Genomic DNA, 19,678 nt, shown 5'->3' with positions numbered 1-19,678 from the left:
GTTTTTTTTGGGGGGTTTACCTTTACATTTCTTTTCTCAAAATTTTTGATCCAGTCTGTGAAAACTATAACCTTTGTCCAAATATAAATCAGCAATAAGGATAAAACAATACTTCATGGTAACTTTTTTTTTTTTTTTAGCAGAACCTTATCTGTGTATAATCGATATATATCTGGTGGTAGTGGTGATATTGTTTAGGTGAGGTGGCCTGTGTAAGTTCATGGCAAATTTATTCTGGATGAAGAATATCCCAAATTTTATTGAAATTGGTCAAGTTTTGACAGTTATGCAGAAAACAAGCTTTGTATAGGTTTTTCCTGTTGGTGGTATTTTTTTTGAAACAGTATATATTATAAATTTACCTTTATCTTTATACTAGTTACCATGAAACTCATCAATTCTTCCCTTCTATGACCAACTTCAGCAACTATCATCCTTTGTGTGTCCTTTTTCTTCCAATACAGGATTAGGCTCCTCGGCTCCTATCCTTCTGTGACTAGAGTTAGTGATTCACAACGTCTTACAGAAATATAGTAACGCATTACCTTATTTCTAAGGCAGGGGAATGGCATGATCCTATTTTGTCCTTCAACTGCATTCGATTCCTGCTGTTAGTATTTGCAGAAAAAGGCGACCTCCCTTTTACAGCTTAGCGACACAAAGGAGGACCCGCACCTTCGCCACCCTCACCGGCCAGGTCGGCGGAGCTGGAGAGCGCGAGAGAAACGAGCGCCCTCCCTCGGGCACGCCCACCTCCGCGCGCCTGCGCACCGCGCGCCAGAAGTACCTCGTAGTCTGTGGAATGCGAGCCGCTCTTAAATACTCGCGACGCGTCGCTGCTGGGAACAGAAGGGACGGACGAGGGGTTGAGGGAGGCAGAGCGCCTTTTAAACCGCCCGCCTGGACTGGCAACAGCGGCGGCGCAGCTCCGGTCGTCGAAGCGGGGAAGGAGCCCTCTCGGATTCCCTGAGGAGCAGCACTGACCGGCAGCCAGCGGAGCCCATGGCGAGGCGCGCCCGGCCCGATTCCCATCGCTTGTGACCCGCGACCCCCTTCCCCTCCCCCTTCCCACCTCCACTTGGCGTTCGTACCGGCGCGCGGGCGGCCGTTGGGAGAGGCTTCTGCAGCCGACGCCGGGCGCGCGCTAGCCCTCGCGGCCCGTGAGGAGGAAGAAGAGGTGGTGGTGGTGGGGGGCGCGGCGCCGGGCACGAGCAGCACCGGTAGCCTGAGGCTTGGAGGGGGGCGCGGCGCCTCTATGATGAAGTTTAAGCCGAACCAGACTCGGACTTACGACCGGGAAGGCTTCAAGAAACGGGCGGCCTGCCTGTGTTTCAGGAACGAGCTGGAGGATGAGGTGAGCGCAGCTTTAAAGAGGGGGGGGGGGGGGGCTGGGCTTTGTGTTGCACAGTCGTCGTCCGGGGGAGGGGGGGGCGTCGAATCTTGCCGGAGATACCGGCTGGGCTAGACTGTTCACTCCCCCACGGGGAGGGGGTGGGGTGGCTTTATGCACTGGTGGAAGGGGTGCGTAGCGTCAGCTGTCATCACCTCCCCCCCACCCCCCCTCCGGTTCTCTCTCCACGGCCCTTGCTTTAGGGTGGTCAACTTTCCAAAGGCTATTTTGAGGGAGGGTTTTGAAGCGTGTGAGGTCTGAAAGGAGGGAACATATGAAACGGATCTCTGTGTGGATTTTTTTTTTTTTTTAATATTATTAATTATATCGTTCGAGGTAAAGTAAGACGTTTGTTAAAACACGGGGACGACTGCATCCCGATGCAAGATCACTGGATGTTAGAGCTGAAAATCTAATTAAACGTAGTATATTCTTAACACGCCTTACATGAAACAATGAATTTGAAGGGGGGGGGAGGGGGGAGTTGGAGGCGCTTAATTGAAGATCCTTTTTATCTCCATGTTCCCAGGATTATAAGTAACGAATCTGACTTTCCGGAGGTGTCTTCCTGATTTAGGACTAAATCGGCTCTGTTCTCAACCCAAAGGAGTGTGTGTTTGCCCTATTTTGAGGCATGCAGGAGAAATCGAGTTACCCCATACTCCCATGTTAAGTCTTTGAGTGTTTTTTTTTTTTTACAAACCATAAAAGCTCGAACAAAATACCGTTGACCCGTCACAGATAATATTCAATCTTGATTTAGCTGCCTGATCAAATTAGGAAAAAAATTATCGTTGAATTTTAGCTTGTTAATTTCACGGAAGTGCCTCAAAACATTTTTTTTATGACTACAGTTTAATTTTGCATTTTGGAAGATTTGCTTTATGTATACAATCTTGATTTATAAAGTTATACGTGAGGATTTGCTGAAAAAAAAAATTCTTTAGAAACTGCTTCTATATGTGACAGGCACGGTATGTGCCACTCCCTGAATAACAGTGGTGGTTATGAGTACAGTATATGCAAACTGTACAGTTGTCAGTACTTTATAAGTAAAGCAGATTTTTAAAACTAGTAGTAGCTTACTGTTAAAAAAATATGGCATCTCCCATTTCAGTACTAACTGATCCTTTTGAATTCTCACCTTGTATTAGGTTTGATGGGGTATCAAAGACTGATTGAAATTTCTATTGGAGGTGTGTTGGAAAGTTTTGCTCTGCCATCTGTATTGAATCTCATGCTTATCATATTAAGTCTGCCACTTTGAGCCCTTGACACATGTTTTCTCATTTTTACTTCATTTACTCTTGGGTTGGTATTAAGATTAAATACTATTGTTAATGCGTTTTGAGAAAGGGTTGATTGCTAGATTAGTTTGGTTCATTTTTAGTCCAAACTTAGAGAATATTAAGATCCAATTCAGTGTTATATGAATGGGCATATTTCTGGTCATCTTTTGGCAAAGGGCACTGAAAATCAGTGGCCTGTTGAGGGGGTGGGGTATATTTTTTTTTTGAGCATTCTGATAGGTTGGACTTCAGCCAGTATGACTTTTGTCCAGACTGTAGTATTTGAGGAGGCTCTTGTTATCTTGCTTAGGGATGAATGTTTTGTTGTTATACCTGCTGGTTTTATCCAACACTTTGATTTAGTGTATTACCCTGTCACAATTACTGAAACATTTTTCTACTATGGAATATTAAATTTGTTTCTCCAAGCTATTTTTGTGCAGATGAGTTTCTTGTCCCTTTTGGAAACTACTTCTGATTAGATGATGGGCTCCTTGAACTGCTTATCCTCCACTAACATATAAAAATTCCTGCGATTTTCTTAAATAATCACACAAGAATTCTGAAGAACAGCTAAGGTAGACACCAATATCAGAAGTTGAATTCTATGATTATCCCTGTTAATTTAGTGAGGGAGATAGGTGTTTGGCTAGACATACATTATTGACATGGGTTTTTATGGTAGTTTGTGCTTTGTTATGTGAAAGCACCGGTTAATGATATTTTGAAGGCTTTTTTTTAAATTTGTATGCCATCATTTTGTTTTGATGGAGACAAAATCTGTAACTGGATTCAAGAAAATGTTGCTTAAACATAGATGATCCTTAATTGCAAGGAATAGATGATAAAGCTTTAAGATATTTGTCCTGCTTGAATTTTCTTGAAAGCTGAAGTTGATTGAATTGGACTTGTTTTAAATAAAATAAAAAGCAATTTTATCTAGTCTCATTGACTTTCCTGGTGAGTTTACGTAACTGAGTGTCCTGCTTACTAAACATGCATAATTAAAGCAGTTGACTGGATGTCTGTTGGCAAAACTGAATTTAATTCAACAGTAGTCAGTGGTTAGTTGGACTTTAATAAGTGTAGAGTCCAAAAATGCACATTGATGTGTCTGTATGTGAGAGAATAAAAACTTTCTTAATGCAGTTGTTAAATTGCTTTTAAGAGGGTTGTATGGTTAACTGGTGCTCTCATAACTAGATTATTTTATGTTGGTCTTGCAAATGTATCTTTAAAAGAAATTTAAGTTACCCAGCTTGGAACTTTTTTTTTTTTAATCCAGTTTCTTTGATCTCTTACTGTACGGCAACTCCTCCAGCTCCTTAACCATTTTAGTCGCTCTTCTCTAGACCCTTTGTTTAATGTTAAAATATGTTGGAGATAGTCAGCCACTGAAATAATGAGAGATGTTGAATTGGAAATCTGAGATTTCTAATAATTGTAACTTTTTTTATTAGGATGAAATATGAATGTAATCAAAGAACAGTATAGTGAGGAAAGAGTAATAATTTCAAAGACAATCATGCTTCACAATAGCTTCAAATGCAGCTAGCCTGAGCACAATACTTTTAATTTGTTGCAATATTAGATAACAAAGTTTGTGAATAGCTGTATGACCTGTTGAGGTTGTCATTGGAGCTTAAAGAACCATAAAAATATGTTCTCTGAAACCCACACAGTATCTTTTTTAATGGGCCAATAAAAGGATTGAGCAGGGCCTTGTGGATGCAAAAAGTTAATTAAGGCATCATTGTGTTCTGAGTAGATTTTAAGAGATATTTCCAATCCACCAGTAATTGTCATACATGCAAGCAACATATTATTAGCAGGGCTGCAGGTTGACAAGGTGAATAAATAAATGAAGGAGGATTATCAGCTGTAGTGTCCATTTTTGATGGGCCATTTACAAGAGAATGTATAAGCAGTGGATGTCAAAACCTGAGTTAGCATAGCAAGCCAAACAAGCTTAGCTGCACCATGCAATTTCACACCTCTAGCTCATTTGCATATTATAAAATAGGATGCCAAAGATGCCCTTTTTACCTCTGCATGTATACACTTTTATGAATACATGTATTTGAAACCTAACTTCTGGCCAAAGTAAGACCGGGCTAAATAAGAAACGGAATTTCTTTTGTAGCAAAAAAGATGCTTTTTCAAGTGATAACAAAAATAAAAAAATATTGGACAATGTACAGTTGAGATATTTGTACCCAAAAAATGGCCAAAATTTGTATGAAACACAAATATTGTTTCTTTTTGTAATTATATCTTTTCTTCCAGTTGACTGCAAAACCTCTTAATGCAAATCCTATATGCATATCATGTGCTATGACTGCTGATTCAATATAACCCCGCTGCTAACTGGTTGCACAGATCCACTTTCTTCGGCTGAGCGGCACGAGCAGCAGCGCTGAGCGGCTTCCTTACTGGCTCCATCTTGGCGGGCACTAGGAGACCTCCTAAAACCCTCCCGGTGTATGAGGCCATGCAGGAGTTAATTTCTGCACAATGGACCACTCCTGAGTCGGGTCTCAGGGTGGCCAAGGCTATAAGACAGTTATATACGGTGGCTCAGGAGGAGCTGGATGGGTTAAAACTTCCGAAGGTGGATGCACAAGTGATGACAGTTACTAAGAAGATCACTTTGCCAGTAGAGAGCGGAGTGACACTTAAGGATCCTCAGGACAGAAAGCTAGAGTCTTCCTTGAAATCATCGTTTGATATGGCGGGCTGACTTCAGGCAACCATGTGCAGTTCTTATGTGGCATGATCCTGTCTTCAGTGGGTTGAACAGATTACGGATGGGCTGGTGGAGTCCAGGGCGGCTCTACCCCCTGAATTCCCTGATGTGAAGACGGGGTTGGTGTATCTGGTGGATGCCTTATACCAGGGGTGCTCACACTTTTTTGGCTTGCGAGCTACTTTTAAAATGACCAAGTCAAAACGATGTACCAACTGTAAAATTTTAAAAAACACAAAGCACACTGTACGCAGAGAAAATGTTAATTATCCCAGGTCAAGCAGACAGCCTATTCTCACATGTGGGTGACATCATCCACGGATCCCGGATGCAGACAGCCTTGCAAGCAGACTTGCTTGAAGAAACTCAGAAGTTTCGAGTCTGCTGCACCGCGCATGCACGAGTGCCTTCCTGCCCAGCACAGGGCGTGTCTCCTCTGTTCTCAGTTTTCCGCAGAGCCGAGAAGTCAGTCTTTGACGCTTTGCACTGAACTTAGTTCGCTTCGTGCCTTCAAGTTTCAAGATCAAGATTCTTTATTTTTGATATACCGTCTATAAAAATACATATCTAGACGGTGTACATTATAAAAAATTATAAAAACAATTAAAGGAAGCAAATAAAAACGGTAGTTTGTCAATGTTAAAAAAAAAAAAAATTTTTGACTTTTTTCGTCTGGCGGGGCCTGTCGCACACCCTCAGTCTGCTGGCTTCGATTTTGCAGCGGCTATCTTTCGTTCTATGTCCCAGCCGGTCACGGGCTTCAAGAAGTGTAGCCAGTGTCGGCTTGCAATCTCCCTCACTGACCCACACTGCTGGTGCCTTCAGTATTTGGGGCCTGATCATTGCCCGGAATCGTGCATTCGCTGTGCTACTCTTTAACCTCGAGCCCTCAAACGTCGTCGAGTTCAAGTGGAGAAGATTTTGCGGTATGGAAACCTCGACTACACCCTCGATCTCCGATTTGGTCAGGCCTGCTATGGAGGGTTCTCCTGCCTCCACGACTTCAGCCTCGACTCTCATCAGACTTTACTTGTTTGGATCGCCCTCGACCTTGAGTAAATCTGCCAAGTCTTCTCCTGAGCTTCCCTCAGCAGACAGTTCCAGCGGTGGTCCTCAAACTACCTAAACATCATTCCTCCAAGTCGAAACATTATTCCTCTTCGACCTCGGAGCCTTTAGCCTCAGCAAGTGGTCCAGTTTCAGGCTTGTTTCCACAATTGCAGGCTACCATCCAGACCATTTTAGAGCAGGAATTTGTTCAGTTACTGACCAAATACAGTCCTGCCTCAACTCTGCTTCCTGCAGTCCAGTCTGGGCACTCAGCAGTCTCACAAGAGGTCGAGTCCTTGCCTGTGCCTTGAGCTAAATCTACACACTCTATGCATGGAGTACAGTCTTTGCGAGTGTCTGGTCTGGAATCTTCACATTCTATGCAAGGAGTCGAGTCTTTGCGAGTGTCTGGTCTGGAATCTTCACATTCTATGCAAGGAGTCGAGTCTTTGCGAGTGTCTTGTCTGGAATCCTCAAACTCTATACAAGGAGCCGAGTCTTTGGGAGTGCTTCGAGATACCTCGATCTAGACCACAGAGTCTATGGGACTTCGATCTACAGCCTCCAGCCCTATATCGTCACATAAGGCATTGCCCGTTTCGAGGCATAGGACGCAATCTCCTCGACCTTGCACGAGACCAGGCAGCACTCTCATCGCCGGTTGAGGCCCTCATCGAGGCATTCATTGAGGTGCAGATCCTCCTCCAAGGAAAAGCCTTCCTCGTCCAGACCTTCCAGTTTTTCGAGGCCTCCAACTCCTCGATCGAGGACACCAATAGCAGAACCTCAAGGCTCTGCTGCTTCCAGTGCCTCGCCCCAGTCTGTCTATTCACTGGGATATCAATACTCCAGGGAGGCTTTGCCTTCATTTTCTACTCGAGGCGCCTCAAGGTCATCGAGTCCCTCTCAAGGCCATCCTCTGAAGGATCAATTGTCCTTTCCTCCTTCCTCCGTCAGATGGCTGAGGACCTGGATCTTAAATTGGACTCTGGTTCTAAGTACTCTAAGAAGTATTTAGAGGAAATGAGTATGCCTCAGCCTCCTGCGGAATCTCTCAAACTTCCTCTTAACAGGCTTCTTTCTCAGATTTTCAAACGAAACCTGGAGACTCCTTATGCCATTCCTGCTGTTCCAGGCAAGTTGAAATCGAGGTATAGCACTGTACATTGCTAGGGCTTTGAGAACTCCCAATTATCTCATCAGTCCCTTCTTGTGGAATCTTCCTTAAAGAGGAGTCATCCTTCCAGGGTTTATGCTGCCGTACTTCCTGGCAGAGAGAGCAGGAGCATGGACAAGTTTGGCCGTCGCTTTTATGAAAATTCGATGATGACATCCAGGGTTTTAAATTATAATTTTATCTTTACTACTTATTTCGAGTATTTTATTGATATACTCCCTGTTTTTTCTAAAGACCTTGGTCAACACAGGCTTTTCGAGTTCCAGCAAGTCATTGCTACTTTGGCTCAACTCAGGTTACACCTTCTTCAGTCATCTTATGATGCCTTTGAACTTTGCTCAAGGGTCACTGCTTTCTCAGTAGCGATGCGCCGCCTTGCCTGGCTTCTCATCATTGATATGGATCACAACATTCAGGATCGTTTGGTCAATATTCCTTGTGAAGGAAATGACCTCGTTGATGAATCTATAGAGGCTGCCACCAAGAAGTTGTCTGAGCATGAGAAATCTTTTGCTTCTATCGTCAGACCAAAGCCTAAGCCAGCTCCTTCCAAGCCTTCTTGACCTCTTCCATCCTATCAGAGGTGTTATCCTCCAAGGGCAGCTTCTTATACTAGAGCGCCTACTAAGAAGCAGAAGCAACAGAAACATCAGCCTTCTGCTGCATCAAAGGCTTCTCAGCCTTTTTGACTGCCTCAAACGAAGCATAACTTCCATCGTTCTGCCTCTGTCCTTTCCTCTTCCCATCGGAGGTCGTCTCCATCATTTTTACCATCGATGGGAGACCATTACATCCGACCTCTGGGTACTGTCAATAATCAGGGAAGGATACTCCTATTCATTTCACTCAGATTCCACCAGAGCTTCCTCCAAGAGAGTATCCTTCCAATCCATCCCAGACCGCCCTTCTTCTGGAGGAAGCTCAAGCTCTGCTTCTTCTCCTTGCCATCAAGGAGGTTCTGCTGGAACAGCAAAGCAGGGGGTTTTTACTCCGGTTACTTCCTAGTTCTGAAGAAGACAGGCGATCTGCAGCCCATATTGGATCTGAGAGTTCTCAACAAATTTTTGGTCAAAGAAAATTTTGCATGTTGGCCCTGGCATCCCTTTATCCCCTTCTAGAACAGAACGATTGGTTATGTTCTCTAGATCTCAAGGAGGCTTACACTCACATTCCTATTCATTCGGCCTCCCGTCAGTACCTCAGATTTTGGGTGGGGAATCTGCATTTTCAGTATAGAGTGCTACCCTTCAGCCTGGCATCATCTCCAAGAGTGTTCACTAAGTGCCTAGTGGTGGTGGCAGCAGCTCTGCAGAACCAAGGTCTTCAGGTGTTCCCCTACCTGGACGACTGGCTCATCAAAGATTCAACATCTCGGAGGGTTATTGTAGCGACCCAACGGAATACATGGTTCCTACAAAGCTTGGGATTCGAAATCAGCTTTCCCAAATCCCACCTTCAGCCCTCTCATCTACAGTTCATCGGAGCTGATCTGGACACTGTACAACTCAGAGCATTTCTTTCTCAGTAGCATCTGGATGCTCTTCTTCAGCTTTGCCGCAAAGTGTCTTTTTCTTCAGTCTCAGCAAGACACATGATGGTACTACTCAGTCACATGGCCTTGATCGTTCACGTTACTCCTTTTGCCAGACTTCACCTCGGAATTCCTCAGTGGACCCTGGCATCTCAGTTGGTGCAGGCTTGCGACCCACTATCTCAACACATTACAATCACTCCTTTGTTGAGACACTTTCTCCACTGGTGGATGCTCTCTTCCAATCTCTCCAGATATTTACAGTTTCAGATACCCCCTCATCAGAAGGTCCTCACAACAGATTCCTCGACCTATACTTGGGGGGCTCATCTCGACGGTCTCCCTACTCAAGGCCATTGGTCCAGCATGGACCGTCAGTGTCACATCAATCTGTTGAAACTTGCAGCGATCTTCAATGCTCTCAAAGCATTTCAGCATCTTCTTCACAATCAAATAGTCCTTATTCGGACAGACAATCAGGTCGCCGTGTACTATGTCAACAAGCAGGGAGGAACGGGATCTCTCCCTCTTTGTCAGGAAGCTCAAAGGGTGTGGGACTGGGCGATCCATCACAACACCTTCCTGAAAGCAGTCTACATTCAAGGAGAGAAAAATTGTCTGGCGGACAAATTGAGTCGTCGTCTTCTGCAACCTCACGAATGGACACCCAATTCCTCGCCTCTAAATCACATTTTTTTTTCTCAGTGGGGAACTCCTCAAATAGATCTCTTTGCGTCTTCCCACAACCACAAACTGCGTCAATTCTGCTCCAGGATATACTCTCCTCATCGCCTCGAGGCAGATGCTTTCCTTCTGGAATGGACAAATCTCTTCCTGTATGTGTTCCCTCCATTCCCTCTGATTCTCAAGACTCTTGTCAAACTCAAGAACAATCATGCCACCATGATTCTAATAGCTAGTGCTGCCCGATTCAGGAAAAAAATTTTTGATTTGATTCAGCCTATTGAATCAATTTTTCAATTCGATTTTCCTGCCCAATTGGGTGTTTTGGGGTTTTTTCAAACATCCTGGTGGTTTTATTTTAAAGCCTCTTCACCCTTTTTATAGACTCTTCACCCCCTTTGCCCTCTCCTACCCACACTGGTCCTGTGGTATAAACAAAATAAACAAACAAAAAAGACTTTTCTTCTCTCTGTTAAATCCTAGCTCATGTTCGCGGTCCAACACCAACTCTGGAAGATATGATAGAGACCTTCAAGATCATGAGGGGCATAGAGAGGGTGGATAGGGACAGATTCTTCAGACTGAAGGGGACAACAAATACAAGGGGGCATTCTGAGAAACTGAAGGGAGATAGGTTCAGAACAAATGCAAGGAAGTTCTTTTTCACCCAGAGGGTCGTGGACACTTGGAATGTGCTACCGGAGGAAGTGATCAGGCAGGGTACGGTCCAAGGATTCAAACAGGGATTGGACGGATTCCTGAGGGATAAAGGGATCATGGGATACTGAGGGAGGAGCTGGGATGTAACAAAAGTATAGAAAGTTTGTCAGGTAATGAGTATAAACCAACCAGGTCGTGCATGTGCAGGACCGGAGGGCTGGGACTCGATGGGAAGGCAGGACCAAATTGGGAGGCCAAGGTGGCAGGGGAGCCCCTTCAGATGATTCAGACAGGTTGTGATCTGTTTGGGCCGCCGCGGGAGCGGACTGCTGGGCAGGATGGACCTATGGTCTGACCCGGCAGAGGCACTGCTTATGTTCTTATGTTCTTATGATATACATTTCAAATCTGACACATTGTAATCACAAAACAGAAAATAAAATTATTGTTTCTACCTTTTGTTGTCTGGTCATTATTCAAATTATGTTGGTCCCAGGCTCTGGTTGTCTACTGATAACTCGTTTGCCAGGGTCTCCTTCTTTCTTCATAGGGATGAGCCAACATGATGTTTCTAGCTCCAAACCTGATTGGGCTCCCTAAGCAGCTGCTCTTCTTACCCACCTCTTATCAGAATTCAAACATGCACAGGACATTTCTGCAGAAGCAAGTACTGAGAGAGCAAGGTAGAAAGATTACCCGACATCTAAAGGAGAGGGCTGGTTGGGATGGGAGACAATTTTGAGATTTTTAGGCCACCTTTCTGGGGAGCTGGGTTTGAATCCTATGGCAGCTGCTTGTGACTCTGGACCTTCATTGCTCCAGGCACATTTACTTAAATTATTAACCCACTGGGGACAGAAAACGTGCCTCCATATAATAATTCAACAGCGAAAGGCAGTACTGTATATCAAAAACCATTATCCTTACTCTTTCTACATAAAACTCCATGGGTAGGTCGGGAGGAACTCGTTTACTAACAAACTACCATAATAATCTATCCACACAATAAATAAACTTTGCTGCTGCCTTATCTCATTGTAGATAAACCCTTAGCTACTTCTCTTGCTCCTGCTGGACTAGCTGCAGACTGCCACGCCCTTCACCCGGCTTTTATTAGCTCACTTCCGTTCAGTTCTTTCAGAGTCCCACCCCTCTCAGGCATGCTGGGGAAGTATGGACTCCTTCGATCTGTTCTGTAAATTGGAAGTTGGCGCAAAGTTGGATATGAAGCGCTTCAGTGCAGATGCCGAGAGGTTTCGGGTAAGGGATTCAATAGGGGGCCGTCTCTTCTATGCAGCTTGGGGAGAGGATATAGGCTTGACACCTCTATACTCTCTATCGAACAGGCTGATGTGTCCCACTGCATGCTAGATGTTGTAGTTCTGCTGTTTTCAGATGCAGTACTGTGCTGGCTGCTGCTACTATTGCCACAAGTGCTGCCAGGGGGGAGACGGAGGACACTACAGCACTTCCAGACAGACCTTCACCCCTAAAGCAGGAACGGCAGTGGATGGCCAGCAAGAGGTAGCACTGCCGCTCCTGTTTTAGGAGACACGGGGAGGAGGGTTTGGTCACTGAATCGGCCAGGCCGATTTTTAATTTTTTATTTTTTTTTAAATTTTTTTACAAAATGAATAGATTTGAATCGATTCATTCAATTTGAATCTGAAATCGGGCAGCACTACTAATAGATCCTTGGTGGCCCAGGCAACCCTGGTTCTCCCTTCTACTTCAGCTCAGCAACAGGGAGCCATACCTTCAACCAGTTTTTCCATCTCTGCTTACACAGAGTCAAGAATCTCTTCTTCATCCCAACCTGCAGTCTCTACACCTGACAGCTTGGTACCTCTCAACATAACTCCTCTTCAGTTTTCTCAACCTGTTCGGGACATTTTAGAGGCTTCCAGAAAGCCTGCCACTAGGCAATGCTACCACCAAAAATTGACTAGATTTTCTATGTGGTGCATCTCTTACAACAAGGAGCCTCGAGATACCTCCTTGTCTTCGTCTTGGATTATCTTCTGCATTTATCTACCTCTGGCCTAAAGTCTACATCCATTCGAGTCCATCTTAGTGCAATTGCTGCTTTCCATCAGTCTATCGAAGGAAAACCCCTTTCTGCTCATCCTGTGGTTTCCAGATTTATGAAAGGACTTTTCAATGTCAAACCTTCTCTCAAACCACCTCCAGTGGTTTGGGATCTCAATATTGTTCTTGCTCAATTGATGAAGCCTCCTTTTGAACCAATGGATACGGCTCATCTGAAATATCTCACTTGGAAAGTGGTGTTTCTCATTGCCCTCACATCTGCTCGAAGAGTCAGTGAGCTGCAAGCTTTAGTTGCTGATCTGCCTTTCATAGTTTTCCATCATGACAAGGTGGTTCTCTGTACTCATCCTAAATTCTTACTTAAAGTGGTTTCAAAATTTCATCTCAATCAATCCATTGTACTACTAGTGTTTTTTCCAAGGCCTCATTCTCATCCTGGAGAAACAGCTCTTCATACCCTGGACTGTAAGCGTGCTTTGGCCTTCTACTTAGAACGCACCAAACCACACAAATTTGCTCCTCAACTTCTTGTCTCCTTTGATCCGAACAAGCTGGGACATCGGATGGCCACCAGGATGATCTCGGGGCTTAAGGGTCTCTCGTACGAAGAGAGACTGAACAAATTGCAGCTCTATACTCTCGAGGAACGTAGGTAGAGGGGAAACATGATCGAAACATTTAAGTACCTCACAGGATGTGTCGAAGTGGAAGATGATATTTTCTTTCTCAAGGGACCCTCGGCCACAAGAGGGCACCCGCTCAAACTCAGGGACGGAAAATTTCATGGCGACACCAGAAAGTATTTCTTCACAGAGAGAGTAGTTGATCATTGGAACAAGCTTCCAGTGCAGGTGATCGAGGCAGACAGCGTGCCAGACTTTAAGAATAAATGGGATACCCATGTGGGATCCCTACGAAGGTCAAGATAAGGAAATTGGGTCATTAGGGCATAGACAGGGGGTGGGTAAGCAGAGTGGGCAGACTTGATGGGCTGTAGCCCTTTTCTGCCGTCATCTTCTATGTTTCTATCCGATTTCCAAGTGAACCATCTCCAACTGGATGGCTCAGGCTGGACTGCATCTACAGAGTCTAATTACAGCCCACAAAATCAGAGCCATGGCGACTTCAGTAGCTTTCCTCAGATCCATTCCTATTGAGGAAATTTGCAAAGCTGCCACCTGGTCATCGGTTCATACTTTCACCTCTCATTATTGTCTGGATGTTTTCTCTAGAAGGGATGGCCATTTTGGCCAGAGAGTCTTACAAAATTTATTCTCCTAAGTTACCAACACTCCAACCATCCCATTCTGGTTAGCTTGGAAGTCACCAACATGTGAGAAAAGCCTGCCTGCCATACATTCACTTTTCACTACTGTCTGGAGTCCTTCTCCAGACGGGATGGGCACTTCGGCCAATCTGTATTACAAAATTTATTTTCTTAAAGGCCAACTCTCCCACCATCCCATTTCTGTTAGCTTGAAGATCACCCATACGTGAGAATATGCTGCCTGCTTGTCCTGGGATAAAGCACAGTTACTTACCGTAACAGTTGTTATCCAGGGACAGCAGGCAGATATTCTCACAAGCCACCCATCTCCCCAGGTTGGCTTCTTAGCTGACTTATCTTAACTGAGGGATCGCGCGCCCTATGTTGGGCAGGAAGGCACTCGTGCACGCACAGTTTGGGCTATTGCAAACTTTCTAAAAGTCTTAAAGTGGCGATGCACTTTTAAATGCTTGAGTACCTGATTGTAAAAACCGCTTAGATAACCTTGATAGGCGGTATATAAAAACCTAATAAACTTGAAGCTTAAAGTGGTCCTTACCGGGGCTCCGTTGGTGACGTCACCCATACATGAGATTATCCCAGGACAAGCAGGCATGATATTCTCACATGTGGGTGACGTCATCTACGGAGCCCCAGCGCAGACAGCTTTTCAAGCAAACTTGATTGAAGTTTCAAGTTTGCTACACTGCACCACGCATGTGCATGCCTTCTTGCCCACTAGAGGGCGCATCCCCACCTCGTAGTCCTCAGTTCAGTTTTTTCCGCGGAGCCAGAAGCCCTGTGGATTTTGTGCTCTTCGAAATTAGCCTTCTGACACCGCGGCTGTGTGTTTCTTTCACGGTCGCTGTGCTTAATTTGCTTTTCTTTCTTTTGTTTCAGTTTTCGTCGGGAAAAAAAAAAAAATTATTTTGATTCGGCTCCGGGGGCTCCCGGTAACCGCGGCCGTGGGACCTCGTTCGTTCCCGGCCGGTTTTTGTGCCCATGTCCCGTCCTTTGTCGGGCTTTAAAAAGTGCACCCGGTGCGATCGGTTGCTCTCAATTACCGATCCTCACCGGTGGTGCTTAGTTTGTCTGGATCCTGAGCATCCTACTGAGTCCTGTGATAGGTGCTCCACTTTTCAGACTAGAGCCCGACGCTGTGCCCGGATGGTGGAGCTCTTCTCTGCAGACCCCGCGGCGAGGAAGGCCTCGACGTCAGCCTCGGCTTCGGCCCCGGCCTCGGCCTCCGGTCCCCCGACCTCGCTTCGACCCTTGACTTCCTCCAAGCCTGCTGCCTCGACCAAGCCTGCTTCGGGTAAGTCCTCTCTTCCATCCTCGACTCCAGGGTCGGCGAAGAAACCATCCTCGGGCTCCTCGACTGCGGGTGGGTCGTCCTCTGCCCCGACCCGAGTAGCAAAGCCCAGTGCCCCAAGGGAATACTCGAGACCGAGGTCGCCCTCCAGGGAGCACTCCTCGGCCCCGGACCTGCCAGCCATGATGGGTGTTCCGGTCTTCCAGGACTTGCTCCGAGCGCTGATTGCCTCGGAGCTGTCCGGGGCCCTCGCGCACCTGCAGCAGGCTTCGGCCTCGACTGCTCCGGCCTCGACTGCCCCGGCGTCGGCGGCCTCGGTCTCGGTGCCTTCGGCTTCGGCCCCCGGGGGTCTGCCGACCCCGACCTTGCCCTCGACCTCGACCTCGGTTGACCAGCCTGAGAGGAGTGTCAGGCCTCGGGACAAGGTGCGTCGGGTTAGGAGGATCTCTTCTACGTCCTCTTCCTCGAGGTCCTCCCGGGGCTCCTCGCCCTCGAGTCGGCCTCGACCGAGGCGTCGGCCGAGGAAACCCAAGCGTTCTCGTGCTTCTCCTCGGAGACGCGGTCGCTCCTCGCTGGCCGGGGGGGAGACATTACGTGTCTCGGAGCTCCGCCTCGATAATCCGAGGCTCTTCCGCACCCCCGGAGAAAGGGGTTCGAAAGACTCCTCGCCGAGACGGAGGGGACGGACCTCGGTTCCTCATACCCCGGGGACTTCCCCCAAGGGCTCCTCGGGGCATAGGCGGTCCCCGACCCCTTCGAGGTCGCTCGGTACGGCCTCTTGGGGATCGGGGTCTGGTAGGGAGCCTCGGTATTCCCGCGAGGCCTCCCCCTCCTTCTTGGCGGCTCGGACCTCGCGTACTCCTTCCCCGCCTGCTAGGCCCTCTTCCTTCTCAAAATTTGTGCAGGATATGGCGAGGGCCTTAGGCCTGGACTTGCTTGCTGGGTCTCAGTATACGAAGGAGTTTTTGGAGGAACAAGACCTGCCCACTCCCCCGAGAGAAACTCCTCGTCTGCCTCTCAATAAGGTCCTCCACCAGACCTTCCTGAGAAATTTGGACTCCCCTCTTACAGTCATAGCGGTGCCCTCGAAGATGGAGTCCAAGTACCGGACCATACCATGGAAGGGCTTTGATAAAGCACAACTGTCTCACCAGTCGTTGCTGGTCGAGTCGGCGCTGAAAAAGTCGCAGCCCGCTAAGATTTCGGTGGCGGTCCCACCCGGACGGGAGGGTCGGACCCTGGACAAGTTTGGTCGTCGCCTCTATTCCAACTCTTTGATGGCTACCAGGGTCCTTAATTATGCCTTTACATTCTCCTCTTATCTTCGAAGCATGGTCAAAGACTTGCCTCGTTATCAAGGGGTCCTGCCGGATTCCCACAAGGAGGGTTTTGCCACTTTCATGTCCAACTTATCTCAGCTGCGTTTGTACCTGTTCCACGCTGTCTACGACGCATTTGAACTGGCCTCCAGGGTATCCGCCTTTGCTGTGGCCATGCGCCGCCTGACATGGCTACGTACCCTGGACATGGACCCGAATTTGCAGGAACGTTTGGCCAATCTACCCTGTGTTGGCTCTGAATTATTTGATGAGTCCCTGGAGGCGGCGACCAAACGTCTGTCGGAACAGGAGCGCTCCCTGGCCTCCTTGGTCCGTCCTAAACCTCGGGCCCCGCCGCAGAAACCGTTTCGGCCTCCCCCACGGCGATACCCCCAGAAATCTACGCCGGCCTTCTCTAGACCTCCGCCCCACCGCCCACCACAGCTGGGTAGGGGAGGCCAACAAAAACCTCAGGCGCAGGGGACGCCCAAGCTGGCGCCGTCCTTTTGACGGGATGTGCGGATGGGGGCGGGCCCCTTCCGCACTCTCACCGAACCCCCTTCCTATAGGGGGTCGACTCCGAGCCTTTTCTGCGGCCTGGACCGGGATCACATCAGATGCTTGGGTGCTCCGGATTATCTCCGAGGGCTACTCGCTCAATTTCTTAACCACGCCGCCGGAACATCCGCCGGCTGCTTACCCATTCAGCCAAACCCAACTTCCCCTTCTTCTCGCGGAAGCGAGGGCCTTGTTGAGCCTTCGGGCGGTGGAACCTGTACCCCCCGACCAACGGGGGTGGGGGTTTTACTCCCGTTACTTTTTGGTCCCAAAGAAGACAGGGGACTTACGCCCCATTTTGGACCTCCGGAAGCTCAACAAGTTCCTAGTCCGGGAGAAGTTCCGTATGTTGTCGCTTCCGGTGTTGTACCCTCTTTTGGAGGAAGGGGATTGGATGTGCTCCCTAGACTTAAAGGAAGCATATACTCATGTTCCGGTGCATCCCGCCTTCCGCAAATTCTTACGGTTTCAGGTGGGGGAGTTGCACCTTCAATATCGAGTCCTCCCCTTCGGACTGGCTTCGTCCCCTCGAGTCTTCACGAAGTGTATGGTGGTGGTCACTGCAGCCCTGAGATCTCGGGGGCTACAGGTCTTTCCCTACCTGGACGATTGGCTGATCAAAGCGTCGACCAGGGAGGGGGTTATCTCAGCGACCCAACAGACTATCATTTTCCTTCAACGCCTGGGGTTCGAAGTGAACTTTCCCAAGTCTCAATTGTGCCCGACTCAATCCCTTCAGTTTATTGGAGCCGTGCTGGACACGGTTCACCTTCGTTCGTTCCTCCCCCCTCTTCGGTTGGAGGCCCTACTTCGATTGAGTCGCCAGGTCTCGCTGATGCCTGTAGTATCGGCTCAGCGCATGATGGTTCTTCTGGGCCACATGACATCGACGGTCCACGTTACTCCGTTCGCCCGCTTGCATCTGAGGCTTCCTCAGTGGACCTTGGCCTCGCAGTGGCGTCAGGATCGCGACCCAGTATCTCGTCCAATAACGGTGACTCCTTCTTTGAGACGCTCGCTCCGTTGGTGGACCAACTCTTCCAATCTTTCCGGGGGTTTGCTCTTTCTCGTTCCTCCGCATCACAAGGTCCTGACCACGGACTCCTCGGAGTACGCCTGGGGGGCTCATCTTGACGGTCTGCGGGCTCGGGGTCTATGGTCGGCAGAGGACCGTCTTTGTCACATCAATGTGTTGGAGCTTCGGGCCATTTTTCTGGCGGCTCAAGCGTTCTGCCACTTGCACGATCAGGTAGTCCTCGTACGGACGGACAACCAGGTGGCGATGTATTATGTGAACAAACAGGGCGGAACGGGCTCTTGGTCTCTGTGCCGGGAAGCCCTGCGCCTTTGGGAATGGGCGGTCTCCCAGAACATATTCTTGCGTGCGGTTTACATTCAGGGAGAGAGGAACTGTCTGGCAGACAAACTCAGTCGTCTTCTCCAGCCGCACGAGTGGTCGCTGAACTCCCGGGTTCTACGCGAGGTCTTCGACCGCTGGGGGACTCCTCAGGTGGATCTGTTTGCCTCCCCGGAGACTCACAAACTGCCCCTCTATTGTTCTCGGATGTACTCCCGGGACCGTCTCGAGGCCGATGCCTTCCTTCTAGACTGGGGGGGGAGGTTCCTTTATGCGTTCCCTCCTTTTCCTCTGATCTTGAGAACGTTGGTACATCTCAAATCGACCAGAGCCACTATGATTCTCATTGCGCCTCGTTGGCCCAGACAGCACTGGTTCTCCCTGCTCCTTCAACTCAGTGTCAGGGAACCTCTGCTTCTGCCTGTTTTTCCCTCTCTGCTGTCTCAGTCGGGGTTCGCTGTTACATCCCAATCTTCTGTCTTTACATCTGACCGCTTGGTTCCTTTCCCCTTGACTTCGGTTCCGGTTTCTCAGTCGGTGAGGGAGATTTTGGAAGCCTCGCGCAAGGTCTCGACTAGGCTTTGTTATTCCCAGAAGTGGACCAGATTTTCATCCTGGTGTTCCTCGAACCATCTGGACCCGAGTTCAGTTCCAGTGTCTTCGGTGCTGGAATATTTGTTGCATCTGTCTAAGTCTGGGCTGAAGACGACTTCCATTCGTGTGCATCTCAGTGCCATTGCAGCGTTCCATCGGCATCTCGAGGGTCGGTCTCTTTCTCTTCATCCTCTGGTAACTCGTTTCATGAGGGGTCTCGTGAATGTTCACCCTCCTCTGAAACCTCCTCCTGTAGTTTGGGATCTTAATGTGGTCTTAGCTCAACTGATGAAGCCTCCTTTTGAGCCTATCGACAAATCTCATCTTAAGTTTCTCACTTGGAAGGTGGTCTTTTTGCTTGCGCTCACGTCCGCTCATCGGATTAGTGAGCTGCAGGCTTTGGTTGCGGATCCACCTTTTACTGTGTTTCATCATGACAAGGTGGTTCTTCGCACCCATCCTAAATTTTTGCCTAAGGTTGTGTCTGATTTCCACCTCAATCAGTCCATTGTTCTTCCGGTGTTCTTCCCGAAGCCCCACTCTCATCCTGGTGAGGCGGCGCTTCACACGCTTGACTGTAAGAGGGCGTTGGCCTTTTATCTCCAACGTACCAAGTCTCATCGGAAGGTTCCTCAATTGTTTTTGTCCTTTGATCCTAATCGGTTGGGACATCCTGTTTCCAAGCGCACCTTGTC

The 19,678-nt window shown here is 48.0% G+C and overlaps 1 protein-coding gene across 3 annotated transcripts in view; it reads left to right on the top strand.

The window, feature by feature from the left end:
• The first annotated feature begins 1,122 nt into the window (after positions 1–1,122).
• NUDT4 (nudix hydrolase 4) overlaps positions 1,123–19,678 on the top strand; it is an 80,865-nt gene continuing 62,309 nt past the window's right edge. For all 3 annotated transcript variants that reach the window (XM_033951527.1, XM_033951526.1, XM_033951525.1), the window contains exon 1: positions 1,123–1,354. In XM_033951527.1, coding sequence (XP_033807418.1) covers positions 1,256–1,354 — 99 coding nt within the window. In that variant the 5' untranslated portion in view covers positions 1,123–1,255. The remainder of the gene's footprint in view (positions 1,355–19,678) is intronic.

This window comes from Geotrypetes seraphini, chromosome 7, assembly GCF_902459505.1.
Source record: "Geotrypetes seraphini chromosome 7, aGeoSer1.1, whole genome shotgun sequence".
In the NCBI taxonomy this organism is placed as follows: Eukaryota; Metazoa; Chordata; class Amphibia; order Gymnophiona; family Dermophiidae; genus Geotrypetes; species Geotrypetes seraphini.
The sequence above is the reverse complement of the archived record's forward strand: the minus strand, read 5'-3'. Positions and strand labels throughout refer to the sequence as shown.